This window comes from Stegostoma tigrinum, chromosome 14 (assembly GCF_030684315.1).
Source record: "Stegostoma tigrinum isolate sSteTig4 chromosome 14, sSteTig4.hap1, whole genome shotgun sequence".
Classification (NCBI taxonomy): domain Eukaryota; kingdom Metazoa; phylum Chordata; class Chondrichthyes; order Orectolobiformes; family Stegostomatidae; genus Stegostoma; species Stegostoma tigrinum.
In genome coordinates this window covers 14,797,329-14,818,519 of record NC_081367.1, presented here as the reverse complement: position 1 = coordinate 14,818,519, position 21,191 = coordinate 14,797,329, and the positions used below count along the sequence as shown (strand labels likewise).

Below are 21,191 nucleotides of genomic sequence, written 5' to 3'. Positions count from 1 at the left end.
CCACCTAATCACAAATGTTAATGCTATTGCATTTCAAGGAGAATTTCGGAGTATATTTGGAGTATTTTTATTGCCCACCCTGAGAATTGAGAAATTAGGATCTGACAGGGGCAATGCTTTCAGTCATCCATGCACCGTGACCAGTCCATGGATGATTTTTACGGGAATTTTACCTGAAAACATTAGGAACTGCTTTCAAGAAGGACACTGGTGTGTGTTCAATGATCTTCCCATTGAATCTGGTGAATATAGTGGAGGCATTGCTGGTGAAATTTACATTTAACAAAGAAATTGCATTTGGCAATTCCACTAAATTATCATACTTTACTTTGCAACATGGCACATCAGCATTATGGTTTCACACTAAAGGCCAAGCATACCAACTTCTGCTTTAGACGCAAACCAGATAACCCAAAACCAAACTGCAATCTAAAGCTTAAGGGCTCATATCAATGAGTTCAAGTTTTCAGCAGTTGAAATTCTCTGAATCTAAACACAAAATGCACTGGTCACCGTTGAGAAGAGTCCCTTGTCACAAATTACCAGATAAACAGGCAGATAATGCTTCAAACACGGATTTAAAAAGAGGATGCAATAGCAAAAGGAATTTAACTGAGAAGGATTACTATCAGTGGCATGTGCAATCAATCCCGATCTTGAACATGATTTTGCTATTGATAGGTAACCAGGATGGCAAATAATAGGAGCAGCAGTAATAGAGATGAATCCATTAAAACCCACATTCCACAACTCGACAACAGCATTACGCAACTGTAAACCCAATGAACTCAAGACCTACACAGTACCGAATTTCAAGCCCGCTCATGACTAAGTTACCAATTTTCAAGTTATTAATTTCACTATACGTTACAACTTCAGAAATTATTTTCAATTTGTACGTTTTATACTTGCTGTGTTTATTTTTTACCTCTCCAGAGCACTCTGAAGAAGCACTTCCAACCCGTCAGGATTGCAGCTTTTCTCCCCATGCACATTTACAAAAGCAGAACAGTCTTCTGGAGGTGGCTCCTCTGCTGCAATCTATTAAAAGAGTTGGTATCATTCATATCATCAAAATCAGAAACAGTTTTACCAGCTTTCAGTGGGGTTAAAATCTGCAAAATATATACACAGTCAACTCACCTGCTGAAATGTTTGAACAGTGGCAGAGTAAGACCGTAGAGACAAGGCAAACTTCAGTAGGTTGGCCTGCACAGGCGTCAGAAACTCACCAGCTTTCTGCAGTATATTCTTGTAGTATGAAAGATCAGTTTCTGTTGTATAAAACAAGCCAATTATAAAGTTGCATCCTTGCATTTGCCCTTGACCTATAAAATTCCTCCCTTATTTTCCTGCAGGTTTTTATTAATTGTTTAGTTTCATTTTAATAGATGCTGTTCACTTTTCTTGTTCAAAAAGGCCACTGTTGATACCACAGCATAGAAAATTAAGGAGAAAATGCTATTTGACGACTAAAGATAGTAAATGTACTCTTCCCCATAAGAGTTGCTAAACAGCAACTGTCAATAGAAATCTTGTGCATTTTACCTTCTCTAGACCTTGTGTCATAAAACCCAACTGTCATAACCTTATCACTTTGCATGTAAATTGCACATATACTGGCAGTGAAGCCTGGGCTTAGCTTGAAATAGGATTGGCACACTGTCAGGAACAGCAACTGGTGCATCTTTAAGTGATTTCAGCAAGGCGTTCAATAAGGTTCCCCACAATAGGCTATTGTACAAAATGTGGAGGAATGGAATTGTGGGAGATATAGCAGTTTGGATCAGAAATTGGCTTGCTGAAAGAAGACAGAGGGTGGTAGTTGATGGGAAATGTTCATCCTGGAGACCAGTTACTAGTGGTGTACCGCAAGGGTCGGCGTTGGGTCCACTGCTGTTTGTCATTTTTATAAATGACCTGGATGATGGCGTAGAAGGATGGGTTAGTAAATTTGCAGACGACACTAAGGTCGGTGGAGTTGTGGATAGTGACGAAGGATGCTGTAGGTTGCAGAGAGATATAGATAAGCTGCAGAGCTGGGCTGAGAGGTGGAAAATGGAGTTTAATGCAGACAAGTGTGAGGTGATGCACTTTGGTAGGAGTAACCAGAAGGCAAAGTACAGGGCTAATGGTAAGATTCTTAGTAGTGTAGATGAGCAGAGAGATCTCGGTGTCCATGTACACAGATCCTTGAAAGTTGCCACCCAGGTTGACAGGGCTGTTAAGAAGGCATACAGTGTTTTAGCTTTTATTAATAGTGGGATCGAGTTCCGGAACCAAGAGGTTATGGTGAAGCTGTACAAAACTCTGGTGCGGCCGTACTTGGAAAATTGCGTACAGTTCTGGTCACTGCATTATAAGAAGGATGTGGAAGCTTCGGAAAGGGTGCAGAGGAGATTTACTCGGATGTCGCCTGGTATGGAGGGAAGGTCTGATGAGGAAAGGCTGAGGGACTTGAAGCTGTTTTCATTAGAGAGAAGGAGGTTGAGAGGTGGCTTAATAGAAACATATAAAATAATCAGAGGGTTAGATAGGGTGGATAGGGAGAGCCTTTTTCCTAGGATGGTGATGGCGAGCACGAGGGGGCATAGCTTTAAATTGAGGGGTGAAAGATATAGGACAGATGTCAGAGGTAGTTTACTCAGAGAGCAGTAAGGGAATGGAACGCTTTGCCTGCAACAGTAGTAGATTCGCCAACTTTAGGTACATTTAAGTCGTCATAGGATGAGCATATGGACGTACATGGAATAGCGTAGGTTAGATGGGCTTGAGATCGGTATGACAGGTCGGCACAACATCGAGGGCCAAAGGGCCTGTACTGTGCTGTAATGTTCTATGTTCTATGTTACTTTTCTTATTCTTTTTCACTCATTCATGGGATATGGGCATTGCTGGTTAGTGTTTATTGTTCCATCACTAACTGCCCAGAGGGCAGTTATGAGTCAACCACATTGTCATGGCTCAGACTAGGTAAGGACAGTTGATTTGCTTCATTACAAACCATTTGTGCACAAGACAGATTTTTATGAGTGATTACGTCGTCATTATTTTATCCGGGTTTTCAATGAATTCAGAATTCCCCACCTACCATGATAGGATTCAAACCCACATCCCTTGTACATTGGTCTGAATTATTAGCTCAGCAACATTATCAATAGGCCTCCAGCATCTTTTACCTTAACCTGAACTTTCCTACCTTATATTCCTCTACTGAGGGCATTCTGTGCCTACAAACTAATTTTGCTTGCTACGAGAATGACAAGAAAATTATTAGAAACACAGGAGGAACAAATGAAAGGTTGAGTACTCACTGAATGAGTCAAGTGCGTGAAATTTTACTCCAACCATCATCTACTTCCAACTATTTTCTCTACACCTACATAAAGCACTGTCATGCTGCGAAACTAACCTCTATCATTATTTTAAGGCTTCAGTGGTATATGGGTAATGCAATAATTTTGTGCACACATACAGCGAAACATCTCATTTTACTAGATCATAGCCATTACCTATAGCCTATATGAATAACAATACAATTTCATGTTCTGTATCCTGAATGTGGACCAGACATTGGTAATACTCCTCTTCACCACTATCTTTATCATGATGCATCCTGTTTATTTTTCCAATAATTTGTGGTGTGTTCTTACACTGGGAGATCAGAGAACACAACAAGCTAGTTCAACATTGCCATTGCAGAGCATTTTGACAACATGTTTAAGAAATTTAAGTGTTGTCACCAACCCGCTCTCATGTGACAATCTGAAGAAAATTGTTGCAAGAATTTTGTGGTATCATCTATCCACATTTCTGACAGACATGGAACAGCAGGCCAATGTACCATCCAGGTTATAACCAAGACAGTGTTTCTCCTCCACCTCCAAATCAAATGTTACTTTGCAGTATTTTGCATAAATGTACGTTAACAGAAATGAGATCATCAATCCTCTCATCAACATGCAATGAAGTCAACACTACCTTGATTCGGATGAATTTCTTGAGCAGCATTCACAAAATCCCAGAACTTAGTTTTGCTTTCTTCAGCCAAAAATTCACTGCAACATGAAGAAAGCAACTTCCAATTTACTTACTTCTCGAATAAAGTATTAAGTCACTACTCAGTTCACGGAAAATAAAAGTTATTAAAATTGACATTGTTGATGTGTTTATCTAATCAGTGTTTTGATCAGTCATCGAGCAAACACACTTCACTGCAAACTGTAACATTGTAAAGCTTGAAACACCCACTGGTATCTCTTCCACTCCATTTTCTTGCACTGACTTTCGCCTGTAATTGAGATGCTGCATTAAAAGTCGCAACAGTCCATTATTATTGACCTGTTTAGATGGAAGATTTTGCACTTAATGGCTTTATTCACAAGGGGTACCAACAAAATAATCATTAATTTAAAATAGATACTTTTGGTTCAGTACACAAATTACAGCACAGAACCCAAAAGCAGAGGTAAGGTTAAAAACATCGAGTTCTCTAACCTGGTGAATGAAAACACAAAGTGGGTGAGAAGCAGGAGAAGATTTGATTGTGTAGCCTTATAGATACTTTCCAAAGGCAGACAATACAACAGTCTGCTCGCTGCTTTGGCGTCAGAGCATTCATCAATAATATTAATGAGAATAATACAAGGTGGGGGGGTGGGGGGGAGGCGCTGTAAGCACGAGGGATCTACAGTGCTGCCTGATACCCCCCAGAATCGACATGAGAAACATTGCAACACACAGTTTTCTGAAACATTATTGCATTTAGTACCTTACTTCGTGACTTATGATGCTCGCACTTCATTTAAACATCGAAACATAAATCTTAGACACAGGAAAAGATTATTCTGCCTTTTCAGCAAGCCCTAACATGCAATAAGATCATGGCTGATCTGATTGTGGTCCACTGCCTCTTTCCCATTTGCCGCCAACCCTCCACCCCTATAACCCAAGATTCTCTCGTCTCAAAAATCCAACTCTACCTCGAATGAGGTTTTAGAGTAGATTTGTACCTTGAATAAATTCAATGACACAGGCTCTACTGTTGCTGGGGAAGAAAATTCTGTATATTAATGACTTTTAGAAAAGAAAAATTTCAAATCAAGACACGTGAATCAGTCTCAATGGCTCAGCTAAGAAAAATACAAAGAATTGTCAGATCACGGGTCCTGGTTCCATGAGAAACACTATTGTTAGTCTGTAAGAACGATGTCTGACAACTTGACCAAGCCACACTTTGCTAAAGCCCTCTTTTTCCTTCTAATTCCAACATGGTAATTTCTGAAATGAAATTCAAGAAATTTGTGAACTATTAGAAAAGGATTGATACTGACAGATTATCAAACATCTTGTCATTCTTTGCGAAAAGTTTGTTCTCTTGCAACAACAGCAAAAAAAAAATTGATTGGTACCATGAGGTATTGCCAATTTTCCTAATGAAAAAGCTCCATTTTGGCTCAAAGAAGTTAAGTAAACAAAATAGAAAATCAGCTAAAAATTGATAACTGAAATAACAATAGCATCTGTGAAGAGAGACTGCAGCCATGACATCACGGTGCCGGTGTTGGATTGGGGTGGACAAGGTCAGAAGTCACACCACACTAGGTTATAGTCCAACAGGTTTATTTAAAATCACTAGCTTTCAGAGCTGTGAGATATTGTGTTATGATTCTCTCTACCAATTCATTCACAAGTGCTCTACGTTTTCTATACTGCACTTCCATTCCTTCACTCATAAAACCACATTAAACTAAATTAAACATCCCTTCCTACCCATTACTGCTTCTTTACACCTTTCGATTCTTATTGGACGCATGCTACAAGTAGGGTTTAGACCTGAATCTGTATCAAAGGCTACCCCTGAATAAATAATACCACAACCTACTCAGAACAATATCATCCCCACCACTGTGTCTCCAAAGCTCATTCAAAACTATGTAAAGATTATAATATTAATTGGTCCATAGCAGCTGTCTCTTGGGACCTGAATAGGTTGCAGAACGTCAAATGGTTTTCTCCACTAGTATGTGCTTTTTAAATACTACTAAATAGGGCCACTGCCCCATTAAGAAACAGCACCTCCGTGGAAGTGCATGAATGGATGTGCAAGAACAACCAAAACTGGCAGTAGTAAAAGAAATCTCACGACAGCTGTGGGAAAGCAGTTTAAAATCCTCGATACTTTCATTTCTCACTTATTTAGATCATATATGTCTACTATTTTTACTAACATTACTAACTTTATAAACAAAGAGACTAACACCTCTCAGTTATGCAAGTTCAGGCTGGACAGACATTCTAATCCCATCAAGAGTACCAGCTAGCATTTAGCAAAGGCTTAAACCATCTCCTGCTTCCCCATAACAGATATTATGCAAACTTCTGTACAACAGACGCAATGTGACACCATAATGCTAAAATGTTAATGAGTGTAAAAACTGTATAAAAGAGACTACTGTAAAACTGTACTTGGTCTTCCATTGCCACCTCAATTTGTCCTACTGTGAATGCCCAATAAAGTGGCTATTTTCGCCACTCAGCGATCTTAGTAGTGATTGTGCACGATCCCAAAGAGGTGGCCTGATGATGGCGCAGCACTTTGAAAGCTTGTGATTTCAAATAAACTTGTTGGACTATAACTTGGTGTTGTGTGACTTCCAATTGTGAAAAGGGAAGCAGCGTTAAGTTTGAATTGGATAATGTCATATCAGAATCCAAATACAAACTGTTTTTCTCTCCATAAATGTCGCTCGACCTGCTGAGTTTCTCCAGCAATTTATGCTTTTATTTCAGATTTCCAACATCTGCCTTATTTTGCTTTTATAAGAATAATATACTTACCTTGCTTCCAATAACAATGGTGTAGATGGCCACTTGGTAGTAAGAGTTGTTGTGACGGCTTTTGAGTCTGCACTCACAACCGAGAAGGAGAGATACACCAAAGCTAGTGTTGCAAGAATCCCAGCATTGTCATTCTTAGCTGAAATAAGTACATATTAAAAATTACCAATAATAATTCCACTAATAATCCTTTTCTTTTATTCAATTTCAGCGAATACAATGATACACAGTGAAAGAGATTGTAACAGACAAATGTTAGAGCGTGCAAAGTTTACAACAGAGCACTCAAAATATAATGGAGTTCTGAGTTTATTTATACTGAATTCAAACACCACTGGTGCAGTGTTTTGAAAGGTACATTAGACAGATAGCTTGGCTTTGTGACAGAACAGAAAAGAACCAAATCAAGTAGTGATGCATTTCATTGGTATCATGACAACTAAACTTTGTTCTAAAAAAAGCATATATTTTTGCTCCAGAGTTAAAAACAGAAAAATGACCTGCATACTGTTCATTAAGCGCTGATCCCTGTTAAGACCTCAGACTGTGGACCAGAAACTAAACTGAGCTATCCGCAAACAATGAATTTCAAAGGAATAAATCAGCAAAGTTGAGGGAAGTTTGAATTCAAGTGAAAACTGAATAAAACTAAACAGAATGAATAGAATCATGAATTCAAAGACAAAATATCTGGAAAAAAATTCAACATGAGCATGAATCCAATTCAAATCTAATCCAAGTTTGCTTTACAATAAGGCCAGTCCTGAGAAAATTATATACATTAAATCAATTACATTATGAAGCATCCACAAATAATTGATCTCTAATACAGCTAGTCAAGGTTAAATTAGGCAGAAATCACCACCCACAAGACAGGATTTTATTCTGAAGGTTCATAACATGATCATTTGAGAACATGGGTTCCAAAACAGAGGAAGCTAAATTTTAGATTTTTCAGTTTTGTGAAGATCTGACCAAAAAGATCAGCAAGTAATTTTGAACGCTCAAAACAGCATTTAGGTCATGTGATTTCTGCTAAATCATCAGCAAGCCACCTGAGAAGATCATTACTAAGGTGCTTGTCACTTGAGCTTTCCGACCACAGAAGGCAGGGAAACCAGAAGCAAGCTCATGCAGTGGTAAGAGATCCACACAAGTGAGGTACTATCATTAACAGTCTCCAAAAATCAGGGCTGGGAAAACTCATAATGCACTCAGAAATCAGTCAGGAGAAAGCTCGAGAGGCAGAAGGCCACGTGGGTGTTAGGGAAGAAGACATTCTGACAAATTACTGAAGGCATACTGGAGGGAAGAGGTAAATGGGCAGGTGTTGCTGTGGTGGTGGTGGGGGGTGGTGAGAGATGTTGGGGATGAAGGAAAATATTCCCCTCCCTTGTCTGCCTTCTGCAGGAACTGCTCCCTCTGGGACACGCTGGTCCACTCTTCCTTGACCCCCAACACCCTCCCAACAGCCCCAAGGTACCTTCCCCCGCAAGCAGCGAAGGTGCAATACCTGCCCATTTACCTTCTCCCTCCACACTATCCATGGGCCCAAACATACCCTCCACATGAAGCAACACTTCACCTGCACTTCCACAATCTAGTCTACTGCATTTGCTGATCACAAAGTGGTCTCCTCCACATTGAGGAAACAAAGCATAGACTGGGTGACTGCTTCACAAAATATCGACATTATGCTTGTGAAAAAGACCCTGTGCTACCTGTTGCCTGCCACTTTAACACACCACCCTGTTCCCTGGCCTGCTGCAGTGTTTGAGCAAAGCTCAATGCGAGCTGGAAGAACAATAGAGATAGTAAGAACAGCTGATGCTAGAGTTTGAGATAACAAGGTGTAGAGCTGGACGAACACAGCAGGCCAGGCAGCATCAGAGGAGCAGAAAAGCTGATGTTTTGGGTCTGGGCCCTTCTTCAGAAGCACTGAAGAAGGGTCTAGACCCAAAATGTCAGCTATCCTGCTCCTCTGATGCTGCCTGGCCTGCTGTGTTCATCCAGCTCTACACCATGTTATCTGGAAGAACAATACCTCATTTTCCACTTGGGGGCCCTGCAGCCCTCCGGGCTTAAATGCAAGTTCAATAATTTTTTGGCTTGGACTTTCACATGTCCAAATCCACTACTCCACACGCCAGGCTTTGTTGTCACACAGCCTGCCATGACACACTACCTATTGTTAGTCACTAACAGTCCCCACTAACAACTATTCATCCTTCCAGCCAGACTGTTTTCAAGTCCATTATCTATCCGACTGCTCTTTTCTCTCTCTTTCTCTCTCTCTCTCTCTGTGGGCTCTAGCCTATCGTTTACTCCTTACTCCATCCCCCAAACTATTTCCTGCATATAAACGAACGACTTCCCAGCTACCATCAGTTCTGAGGAAAGGTCATCATACCGAAACGTTAACTCTGTTTCTTCATAATGCTGCCAAACTGCGGAGCTTCCAGCAACTTCTGCTTTTGTTCCTGATTTACAGCACCCCCAACTCTTTCGGTTTTTACTGAAGGTTTACGTTTCGGGGACCCATGTTAAACAATAGCAGTTTGTCTGAAAGGTCTCAAGAAGAGAAACTGACTGAAGTAAACAGAATTTTGTGAACAAGTGGCAATTTGGCAAAAGCAAGCCAATTACAGGCTATTCCAGCTGAGCATGAAGCTTTAGTGTAGATCATCTTAATGTCTGATGTTTGTAATTAAACAGTTACAGCTGTTCTTGTATAACGTAATATAATTCACATTTTTCTTATTTAATAAATTTTTAATTAAAGGCATACTGACTTGGTCTAGGATCAGGACAACAAAGGAGAAATCGTGGTTAAGCTCAATATTGAAAGGCAACAGTGGCTTCTCAGGTCAAGAGCTTCCCTATCAGTCAGTTGTAGATACCTTACTCCATTTTCACTGATATCTAATATAAGGATGTGCAATAAAAGAGTCAGAATGCTTGAGTTCATTTTGTTACTCAGTATGTTATATCTTTTATACGCAATATCTCACTTAGCCATTTAATTGCTAAAAAAAGGAAATACAAGGGACCCCTTGAAATTTGGTATTCTTTCATCATCCTGCGTGTAACAGAAAATCTTCAACAACATCTTTTTTAAAGCATTACATTATGTTGACATTTGAAGATCACAGTATTGTTTGAATTCGGTTATAAAAACTTAACAATATTGAATTCCATGCCACTTTGGACCATTTATTATCCTGCTGTATCTGGTTTATATTAACAACTCATCCACTGTCATGCAGGTGCTTTGATGACTGCATCCTGGCGGGCCTTTTGTTTCCTTGAATGCAACTTTCAAGCCAATACAAACATGTGATGCTTCTCACAGAACGTTGCAATGTAAATGGAAGCAGTTTTATTCTATGAAATTAGGGAGCTGCAGGTAGTATGAGCTAAGCTTATTTTACCTGACATCCAGAGTTGTAGCTCATTCAGAACGCCAACCCAGTTTTACCTTTAATACTGTCCAATTGTTTCATCACCTGATTACTGGCCTAACTTAGTAAGAATTTTATAATCTGTTCACAGTGGACTATGATGTTACATTCATTGTAATATATAAATAGCAAGGCAGATCAATTACTGTCACTACACTCCCATAGTAGCCATGAATGTCCACACAAGTGAAGTAACTTATCAAATCTGAGAGTTTCATTCTTTGAATAACATGCAATCACCACACATGACCCCACTTACTCATACATATCTTCTTCATAGATATTTCTGTAGTATTAAATCAGAGGATGAGAAACATTACCAACACTTGGACCAGATGTCTAAACTTATGCAAGAACAATAACTACACCTCAAAATTCCTACCAGTCCAAAAGACGAGATGGAATAACTTGCAGAACACTGCATTTTACTGCATAAGTCTCTCACAGACAGCTGTATTGCCTAGCACTTTGTCCCTTTTAAAAGATGAATGTTCATGAGGCAAATAGTTGTTTAAACCAGAGGCAAGCCAAGAAAAACTTAAATAAAATTATTCAGCATGTCAGACAGCAATGCTGAGTCTGAAACTAATTTAGAATTTCAGAAAACCTTTTTCCAGCAACTTCTATTTTTATTGATGATGAGTCAGATTTTGTGCCCACTGTCTCTCCCTAATTCCAGCGTAATGCATATGCTGGTGAGGAAATCAAATAAAGGGAAAAGCCTTGTCCTCACCAATCTACCTGTTACAAATGTATCTGCCAACGAGAATATTGGCATATTACACACCACTGTCCTTGCAGAAACAAAACGCCATCTTCATTTTCAGGATACAACAAGCAACAAGCAACAGACAGAGCTAGGTGCCCCACACCCAAAAGGTCATTTCTAGGATCTACATTCACAATGCATCTGCGAATAGTACTTGACAACTAAATAAATTACACAAAAAGGAAGCTTTGCAAAACTGTCCTCAAGGATGGAAGAGCCCAGCACGAAAGAACAAAAGACAAGGCTGAGGCATGGCAACCATCTTCAGTCACAAGAGCTAACTGGGTAACCGATCTAAATCTTCTCCTAAGGTCTGTAGCATCACAAAATCCAATCTTCAAAGAAATTTGATTCACTCCACACAATATCAATTACTATGAACTCTGACAACATTCCAGTAATAGAACTGGAGTCTTGTGCTCCGGAACGAGCAGCCCCAAGCCAAGCCGTTCTAGTATATCTACATTACAGATATCTAACCAACAATATGGAAAACTGTCCAGGCCCAAAGGCAGCAAGCAAAATCCAAGCCAAACACAGCCCAACCATTCTAATTTTGATCATCAGCATAAGGTATGAATGGGGTTGCCAAGAATGTTATTGAGCAGCAATTTCTCAGCAATAACTGGCTTACTGGTGGTCAGTTTGACTTGAATCAGGATTGCTCAGCTCCTGACCTCATTACAGCCTTGGGGAGAGTGCAGGGAAGTGGAGTTGAAATGCCCATCAGCCATGATTTAAATGGCAGAATGGACTCAATGGGCCGAATGACCTTACTTCCACTCCTATGTCTTATGGTCTTATGGACATCAAGGCCACGATTGACTGAATTTGAGTGACTCGTTGGAGCCATACCAATCATAAATGAGTAGAATGGCTACTGGAAGTCAATCATCTCTGTCCCCAGACATCACTACAGGAATTTGTCAAGGTAGTGTCCAAGTCACTTAACCACCTTCAACTGCTTCAAATGACCCTTATTTCATTTAAAGGACAGAAATGGGAGTATTGAAACAATCATGTCTTATTCACTCTTGGGCTGATAAGCAGCAATATTCCAATTGTCTTTGCCCAGCAGTTGTTCAATCTCTCTTCACATTCAGTGGCATCATCACTGCTGAAACTCCACTATGAATATCCTGCAGGATTCCACCGGCTAAGAGGCATTGGATCTGGATCGGTCTGCCTGATCCTGACTTGGATCTCAACTGGTCCCAGGCATAGCTTGTGCAGGAGTAACTAACGGCTGTTGTGCTTCCCAAGCTCAATGTTCTGCACTCTGAACCAGATCCTTCATTCGAACAGTTAAAAAGTTGACAGTCAACCGCAATACCTAGTATCCCACACTGAATTCCTCTAAATCTACGGTGTATTTCATCTCTACAATGTTAGTGCCAAAAATGAACTGCATAATCAGCATGATGGTCAGAAACTAATGCATGATCCCAACACAACATTCTTCAGAGTGACTCTGGATAAAGCTTTGTCCTTCCAGGACTATCTGAACAGCAACAAAAAAAAAAAATTAGCCAAACTTGCTGGATCCACACGGAGTCCAGGTGCCTCAACAGTCAGGTGCCTCAACAGTCCAGACTTCAGTAGTTGCTCGAACATACACCAAAGCACAGTACTGTGCACCTGTCTAGCGTAGCTTAACACACTTTTTGCTGATGCTCAACTGAATACAATAACGACTGATTAATGACTGAAACCCTCCAATCAACATCACTCCTCTGATTTCCTGCTCTCAGAAATAACATCCCCACCCATTGAGTGACTGACGAAAACTAAGAGTCTGGTTGAAACCATCCATACTGCACCTCAATTATGATTTTACATTTTCAATTCACCAACTAAGCAGCTTTCTTGTCAGTGTCCCATATGAAGTACCCATCCTGAGCAAGATCTAACAGGAAATATCATTTGACAAAGGAATGAGGAACACACAAAGTCAGTGGCGTGTTTTGAACTACAACAGCAGGACTGGTCCCTGCTAAACATGTTCAAGACAAGCCAGGGTTCCTACACAGACAACCTCCACAACGGAACTTAGTAGAGAGGCACATTACTGTTCTTTCTTTATATTAAATGCAAGACTAATCACTTTAAACTCAGCAAATGAGCAGGTGTCACTTGGCTTGGTACATTTGCAATCATGACAAAGCTCCTCAGCTTCAGCAATGCCTTCTGATCCATTTGTAACTCCCCTTCAGTGCTAACAGGAAAGAGGTTGTTAAACTTGAGAGGGTTCAGAAAAGATTTACAAAGATGTTGACAGGGTTGGAGGATTTAATTATAGGCAGAAGCTGAATAGGCTGGGGCTATTTTCTCTCGTGCATCAGAGGCTAAGAGGTGACCTTATAAGGTTAATAAAATCATGAGCGGCATGGAGGGTGAATAGCCAAGATCTTAATACCAGAGTAGGAGAGTCCAAAACTAAAGGGAACAGCTTTCAGGTGAGAAGGGAAAGGTTTAAAAGGGACCTGAGAAGCAAGGTTTTCGTATGGCGTATGTATGGAATAAGCTTCCAGAGGAAGCAGTGGACACGGGTACAAATACAAAATTGAGATCGCATCTGGATGGGTACATGAATCGGAAGTGGTTAGAGGGAAATGGGCAAAAATGCTGGAAAACTAGATAAGTGAAGGATATCTGGTCGGCATGAATGAGTTGGACCGAAGGGTCTGTTTCCATGCAGTACAACTCTATGACTCCAACTGGCACGATTCCTCCGTTTAGGAATTTTTAAAAATATCAATTTGGGAGAAATGGGTATCACTGACCTGGTCCAGCATATTTTGCCCACTTCCCTGGGGATGGTGAACTGCCTTCTTGAACTGCTGCAGTCCATGTGCTCTGGTTCGACACATAACTGCCCTATGAAGGAAATTCCAGGATTCTAACCCAATGCCACTGAAAGAATGGTGAAATATTTCCAAGTCATGATAGCGACTGTCTTGGAAGGAAACTTTCAGGTGCTGGTGCTCCCACGTATAGGCTGTCCTTGTCCTTCTAGATGGAAGTGGTCGTGGGTTTGAAAGGTGCTGTACAAGGATCTTTGGTGAATTTCTGCACCGAATCTCATAGATACTTAGATTTAGGCTTTCTTGTCACATGTACTCAAGGTCAAATGTTCAGGAGTGCAGTGAAAAATGTACAATGTTGTCACACACAGTGCCATCTTAGGTACAAAATACCATCAATCCGTTAGAAGTACCGATTCAGATTACACACTGCTGCTTCTGAGCATCATGCGGGTAGGGAGTGGATGCTTGTGGACATGGTGTCGATCAAGCAAGGCTGATTTGTCCAGAACGGTGTGAAGTTTCTTGTTGGAGCTGCACTCATCCAGGCAGGTGGAGAGTATTCCATCACACTCCTGACTTCTACTTTATAGATGGTGCATAGATTTTCTTTAGTCACAAGGTGGGTTACTTGCTACTTTATTCCTAGCCTCTGACCTGCTCTTGCAGCCACTGTATACATATATTCTAAGACCAGTTGAGTTTCTGGTCAACGGTAAGCCCAAGTAAATTATACTGGGGTGTTCAGTGATGGTTAGACTATTGAAGGTCAAGGAGCCATTGTTAGCTTGTCACTGACTGAAGTTGGTCATTGTCTGGTATTGGTGTGGCAAGAATATTACTTGCCTCTTGTCAGCCCAAGCCTGGGAATCTTGTGTCTAGTTAAATTGTTGACGCTGCTTGCAGTAATATGGTATGTCCCTACATCTGGGTCCGGATTTTTCCTATACTGTCTCTGTGATTTGCAGTTCCCACTGAACCTCTTACACTTGTTTGGTTTTCAGTGTCAGAAACTTATGGGCAGCAATTTGCACATCACCTCATTGGTCAGGGTACTTGCACATACCCAAATACAGCAACTGCTTGTCATTCAATGTATTTCAACAGAGACAGACAGAAAGATACTGCTTTCATGAAGTTAGCTATTGAATAGCACTACTTAGACACTACCTTTTGAATACAGACAGAGTACTACATACTATAATACTTCAGGAGTGAAAGATACCAATAGCCTTTTATTTTCACTTCAGACCAATGTATTTTGACACTACAAAATACCCAATCCCTGGGTTACAAACAGATTCCATTCTGGAATCTGCAAGTCAATCTGTACGCAAATTGGAATGCAACACAGAACAATGGATAGCAGTTATTCCGAAATCCAGGAAATGTTCTTATGTAAGGTCTTGAAAATTAAACCCCGGCACTTGATCATATTTGTAAGTACAAGTGTTCGTAAGTTGGAGGTTTGTATATCTGGGACTCCCCTGCAGTGTGATTGTACGAATATTGCATTGTATTCAGTGCTATAATTGCACAGTGCCTTGGTGGGAGAGGGAACCAGTGTTGCAGTCACATCATGCTCTGGGTGCTGCAGTCAGAGACTTACCACAGGGCAAGAGATATTTTCACCCATCAAGTTCCTGCCAGTCTTGGAGTATCTATCTGCTCTAATTCCATTTTCCAGCACTTAACTTTATCTGTCCTTTAAGGATCAATGGACATACACGCCTGTGGGTGATCTTCAGTACTTCTGAGAGTGCTACCATTCAACGTGTACTCCTTTGACTTGCTTATCCTCCCAAAATGCTTCACTTCACACATTTCAGGATTATGAAAATGCATTTGGCACTGCTCAGTCCATCTATGCCATCCATTGTCTAAAGTTTTCCTTATCACTACTTACACAACCAATTGTCTTGTCATCAGTGAGCTTACTGATTAAACCCCCAATTCTTCAGCCATAAAGTCATCAGTTCTCTCCACCTATTATTCAACTCACTAGCCTGGAGCACTGAGACAATCCAGAAATTACAACCTTTGAGGTGCAGCTTTTTAATTTGTTTCTGACTTCCCTAAATTCTGTATACCTCACTATTTTTCCCCTCATATCATTGGTTATAATGTGAATCACGTCTTTGTTCATCAAGCCCTTTCACAATGCCCTGCAGCCATTCTGCGACACCCTTAATCCTGACAAGGAACAAGGAAGCAACACACATCCTTGGGTCACATCTGCAGCTGCTGAAACACCCATCTTTAACCCCCACTCTTAAGTTTCCTACCACTGTGTTCTCTTTCTGCATCCACTATGTGCAACAAGGGTCTGACAACATGTCCCGGATGACTGTCTCTCTCAACATTTTCAAACACAGAAAAACTGTTCTTAAATGAACAGCGAACCCATGATGTCAGCGTGGTATGCACCGTATGTGTAGGAATCCAGTACTGTTGTGTACCATGACACCAGGATGTCAGTACTCTGTGCATGGTGATCCCAGGATTCCAATGCTGTGGTTGCACAGAGTCTGCAGGGATGTTAGCACCAGTGTGCAGTCTGTCCAAGGGATGCCAGGCCTACAATTATATCATTCCCTGAGATGCAAGGGCCAGTTTACAAAGTATGCGTGAGATGCCACAATTGCACAGTGTCCCTGAAAGTGCCAATGCCAGCATGCATGGCCCACCCCAGGGAATGGGGGTGTGTGTGGTGCTGCTAACTCTGGGTATGATACTCGTGCTTGTTGTGGATTGTAACCAGAAATTCCATTGCTGCAAGTGTACAGTGTCCCTAGGGTGTCAGCGCCTGCAGCTGCAAAGTATCCCCAGGGTGCCAGTGCCACGGGACACACTATCCCCAGGGTGCCAGCACCTGCAGCTGCACCGTACACCCAGAATGCCTGTGGCGGTATTGCAGCCGAGGCGGAACTGGAGAATGGGGCGGAGTCCCAGGCTGACATTCGGACCTCGAGCGCCGGCTTTTCCTCCTCCAATCAGAATCCTCAGCGTGTCCCCGCCGCCGCGAGACCGAATCCTGGAACACAGAACGCACGAGCCCCGTCCCCGCCGATTGGTCAAAGCCCGGCAACAGCCGTGGCCGGCCGCTTCTCTGATTGGGCAGTTATATTGTCAATCACCACCAGTTTCTTACCCTCCCCACCACAACCTGGGGGAGCGCGGGTCTCCCCGATCTGTTTCACAAGGGCCCGTCTCCCCCAATCGCATCCCCTTTCCCCAAGACACCGCTCGTAACAGCGCGACTCGGTGTAACCGTCAATAATCGGCCGTCCGCAGGAGGTCGGCAGTGAGGGTGGAAGCCACTCCCACCGCCGGGTCGCTTCACCCTCCTCCCGCCACCGGCGAGCGAGCAGCCCGTCACGGAGTTCGGTTCCGAAACCCACCGGGTCCCGTTTCCTTCCCCCCCTCGCTCCGCCTGTTTCACTTACCGAAGCCGGCCACCCAGAGCGCTGCCATCTTGGATCTCCACAGCAACCCCAGGAGGACCCCGGGAAAGGCGCGTCCCGAGTTGAGCCAGCAATAAATTAGCGACTCAATGCGTGGTCGTAAGGAGCGCACCGTGGATCACAGCCTCACCCGGCACCGCAGTGGAAGCTGCGACTTGTAACCCAAAATGTGATTTCTCAGAAAAAGGATTTCAGGCAATCCGACAGAGCGACTGTGCTGTCTAAAGGACCCACTCTGGGTTCACTGTGCCTCCTGCTGGGCTCTGCGCAGTACTGTAGCAGGAGAGAAACTCAGCACATTCCTTGTCCTCATCACTGAGAGCACAATGCAGCAACTAATAGTAAAAGGGTCGAAGGATTCAAGAACAATAGGATATGAAGAGCAATACAATCTGAGTTTAAAATACAACAATCAGACTGGGTATGGCAGAGGCAGTGAATGGGTAAACAGTAGCAGGACACCAATGGCTCAGGTAACTGATGAGGTGCAACACCTGCCCATTTACCTCCTCCCTCCAGGTGAAGTCGCATTTCACCTGCCTTCCCACAATCTAATCCACTGCATTCGCTACTCACAATGTGGTCTCTGCATTGGAGAAACAAAGCATACACTGGGTGACCACTTCGCAGAACATCTACAATCTTCCCACAGACCAAAAAGACACTGAGCTTCTACCTATAACAAGGTGTGGAGCTGGATGAATGCAGCAGGCCAAGCCGCATCTTAGGAGTGGGAAAACTGACGTTTTGGGCCTAGACCCTTCATCAGAAAAGGGTCTAGGCCTGAAACATCAGCTTTCCTGCTCCTAAGATGCTGCTTGGCCTGCTGTGTTCATCCAGCTCCACACCTTGTTATCTCAGATTCTCCAGCATCTGCAGTTCCTATTATCACAGCTTTCCTGCCATTTTAACAGATCACCCAGTATCCTAGCCAGCATCTCTGCCTTAGGCTTACCACGGTGTTCCAGCAAAGGTCAGCACAAGCTGGAAGAAAACGACAACTCATTTTCCACTTGGGGACCCTGCAGGGGTCTGGATTCAAAATTGAGTTCAATAATTTTAGGGCCTGAACTCTACCATGTCCCAGCCCCCTACTCCACACATCAGGCCTTGTTATCACACAATCTGCCATTACACACAACCTATTGTTGTCCACTAACAGCTATTCACCCTCATAGCCAGATCGTTATCAACCCCTTTGTCCAACTGTTGTTCTCTCTCTTTGGGCTCTATCTCCATCTATTGTGTACTCCTTACCCCATCCCTCACTCTATCTTCTGCACATAAAACTGACATTTTTCGAGCTACCAAAGTGTGGCGCTGGATGAACACAGCAGGTCAAGCAGCATCTTAGGAGCACAAAAGCTGACGTTTCAGGCCTAGATTTCGAGCTACCATCAGTAATGAGGAAGGATCACTGTACCTGAGTCATTAACTCTGATTTTTCTTCACAGATGCTGCTTGATCTGCTGAGCTTTTCCAGCAACTTCTGTTTTTGTTCAGTTAATAGTCCAGCAGGTTTGTTTGAAATCACAAGTTTTTAGAGTGCTGCTGCTTTGTCAAGGGAAGTGAAGCACACAGGGGCAGAATTTATAGGTTGAGAGATCAAAAGATCAGACAGAAGGTGTGACTGGCTAAGTAAGAAGTCTCTGCAGGTGATCAAAAATTTCAGACGGTGTGAGCTAAGTGTCAACAGCTGAATAGCAAGCAAAGGGATGACCTACGATACGATTAAATAATATCCATGTCGATGATCGAGCATGCTTTGCAGAGGTTGCCATAACCGGGTTGTGTCGTGTTTACTACCACCACATACACAGCATATACTTGTGATTCATCCAGTGTTGCCTATCTCATATGCCGCAGGAAAGGATGCCCTGAGGTGTGGTAGATTGGCGAAATTGTGCAGAGGATATGACTACGGATGAATGAACACCACGCAACAATCGCCAGGCAGGAATGTTCCTTCCCAGTCGGGGAACACTTCAGCAGTCAAGGACATTCAGCCTCCGATCATCAGGTAAGCATCCTCCAAGGCGGTCTTCAAGATACACAACCACACAGAATCACCGAGTAGACACCGATCAGCCAATTTCTGTACCCATGAAGATGGCCTCAACTGTGACCTTGGGTTCACATGACCCCACCACGCTGCTCTGTGTCAGTAAAATCTTCCTTACTGTCCTGTTTTCACACCAACACTTTGATTATTTGTTGTGATCACTCTACCTTTTTTAGTTTGTACCGTTTTGAATTATTTATTACTTTGGTTAGACTCTCAGTATGCGACTTTTATACCTCTCATGTTATTCCAACCATTTGGTTTAACTCCAACACCACCTTTTAATTTTTTGTAATTATCTCTCTGCATCATTTAATTGGACTGTAGGTCATCCCTTCGCTTGTTATTTAGCTGTTGACTCTTCACTCACACCACCTGACACTTTTGATCACCTGCTGAGAATTATTATTCAGCCTGTTAACACTCCACTCACACCATTTGTATGATCTTTTGATCTCTCTGCCTATAAGTTCTGTGATGTGGAAGTGCTGGTGTTGGACTGGGATGGATAAACTCAAAAATCACAAGACACCAGGTTATAGTCCGACAGGTGTATTTGAAGACACAAGCTTTCAGAGCCTCAATCTTTCAACAGGTGTTAGCCTAACAAAGACTGAAGCTCCAAAAGCTTGTGTTTTGACATAAACCTGTTGGACTATAACCTGGTGTCGTGTAATTTCTTACTTTATAAAGTCTGTGCCTATGCCTGTGTGCTTCACTTCACCGGACATAGGACCAGCGCTCCAAAAACTTGTGATTTCAAATAAACCTGTTGACTACAACCTGGTGTCGTGTGACTTCTGCCTTTGATAGACATCACAGACCAGGCTTCAAAAACAAGAATTATTATTAGCTAAAAAGACAAATAAAAATATAAATCCTGACAAAATAAATATGTTCATCTAAGGGCTGCTACGGTGATAAGGTGGCTGAGTGACTGAGCTTGGCATTTAAATATCTCAGGAGCATTGTTCTTTCAAAGACATATTGAAGTAGAACAGGTGTCGGATATCCTTGATGTTAGATAAAAATTGAATAAAAATAGTACAGAAAGGAATTGTGCTCCGAATATCAAGACATAGAACAGGGCTTACAACATAGACCTGGCAGCATCTGTAGAGAGAAAGCAGAGATATTATCTTGACATAACAAGATGTTCGTTTTCTGAAGAACGGTCCAGACCCAAAACATTAGCTTTCCTGCTCCTCTGATGTTGCCTGTCCTGCTGTGTTCATCCAGCTCCACACATTGTTATCTCAGACTCCAGAATCTGCAGTTCCTACCATCTCTATTATCTTGACAGATGTTTCCAGACCTGCTGAGTTTCTCCAGCAATTACTGGTTTCGTTTCAGACTTCGAGCACCCATAATTCTTTGTTTTAAGAGATAGAATCAGTTTGGATAAAACTTTTTTTAAAAAGCAGAAAAATACTACTGAGGGCATTCTCTACGTTCCTTAGCAGCATGGATGGGGATAGAGTCCAAAGCGAGGTATGAACAATTGGATGGACAGAGGAGTTGAGAATGATCTGGCTAGGAGTGCGAGTAGTTATTAATAGGGACTGTTAGTCGCTAACAATAGACTGTGGTAATGGCAGGCTATGTGATAACGAGGCCTGATGTATGGGGTTTGGAAGGACATGGGAGAGCTTAAGCCCTGAAGGTATTGTACTCAATATTAAGTCCAGAGTAAGCTGCAGCATCCCCAAGTGGAAAATGAGATGCTGTTCTTCCAGCTTGCATTGAGCTATTCATCTGTACATCCAGGTGCTTCTTGAATGTTGCTATTGT

The 21,191-nt window shown here is 42.1% G+C and overlaps 1 protein-coding gene across 2 annotated transcripts in view; it reads right to left on the bottom strand.

Moving 5' to 3' along the window:
• uggt1 (UDP-glucose glycoprotein glucosyltransferase 1) overlaps positions 1 to 17,540 on the bottom strand; it is a 130,189-nt gene extending 112,649 nt beyond the window's left edge. For both annotated transcript variants that reach the window (XM_059651013.1, XM_059651014.1), the window contains exons 1-5: positions 17,321 to 17,540; positions 6,841 to 6,979; positions 3,982 to 4,058; positions 1,144 to 1,274; positions 929 to 1,041 (exon numbers count right to left, since the gene is read on the bottom strand). In XM_059651013.1, coding sequence (XP_059506996.1) covers positions 929 to 1,041; positions 1,144 to 1,274; positions 3,982 to 4,058; positions 6,841 to 6,979; positions 17,321 to 17,348 — 488 coding nt within the window. In that variant the 5' untranslated portion in view covers positions 17,349 to 17,540. The remainder of the gene's footprint in view (positions 1 to 928; positions 1,042 to 1,143; positions 1,275 to 3,981; positions 4,059 to 6,840; positions 6,980 to 17,320) is intronic.
• Positions 17,541 to 21,191: the final 3,651 nt, after the last annotated feature.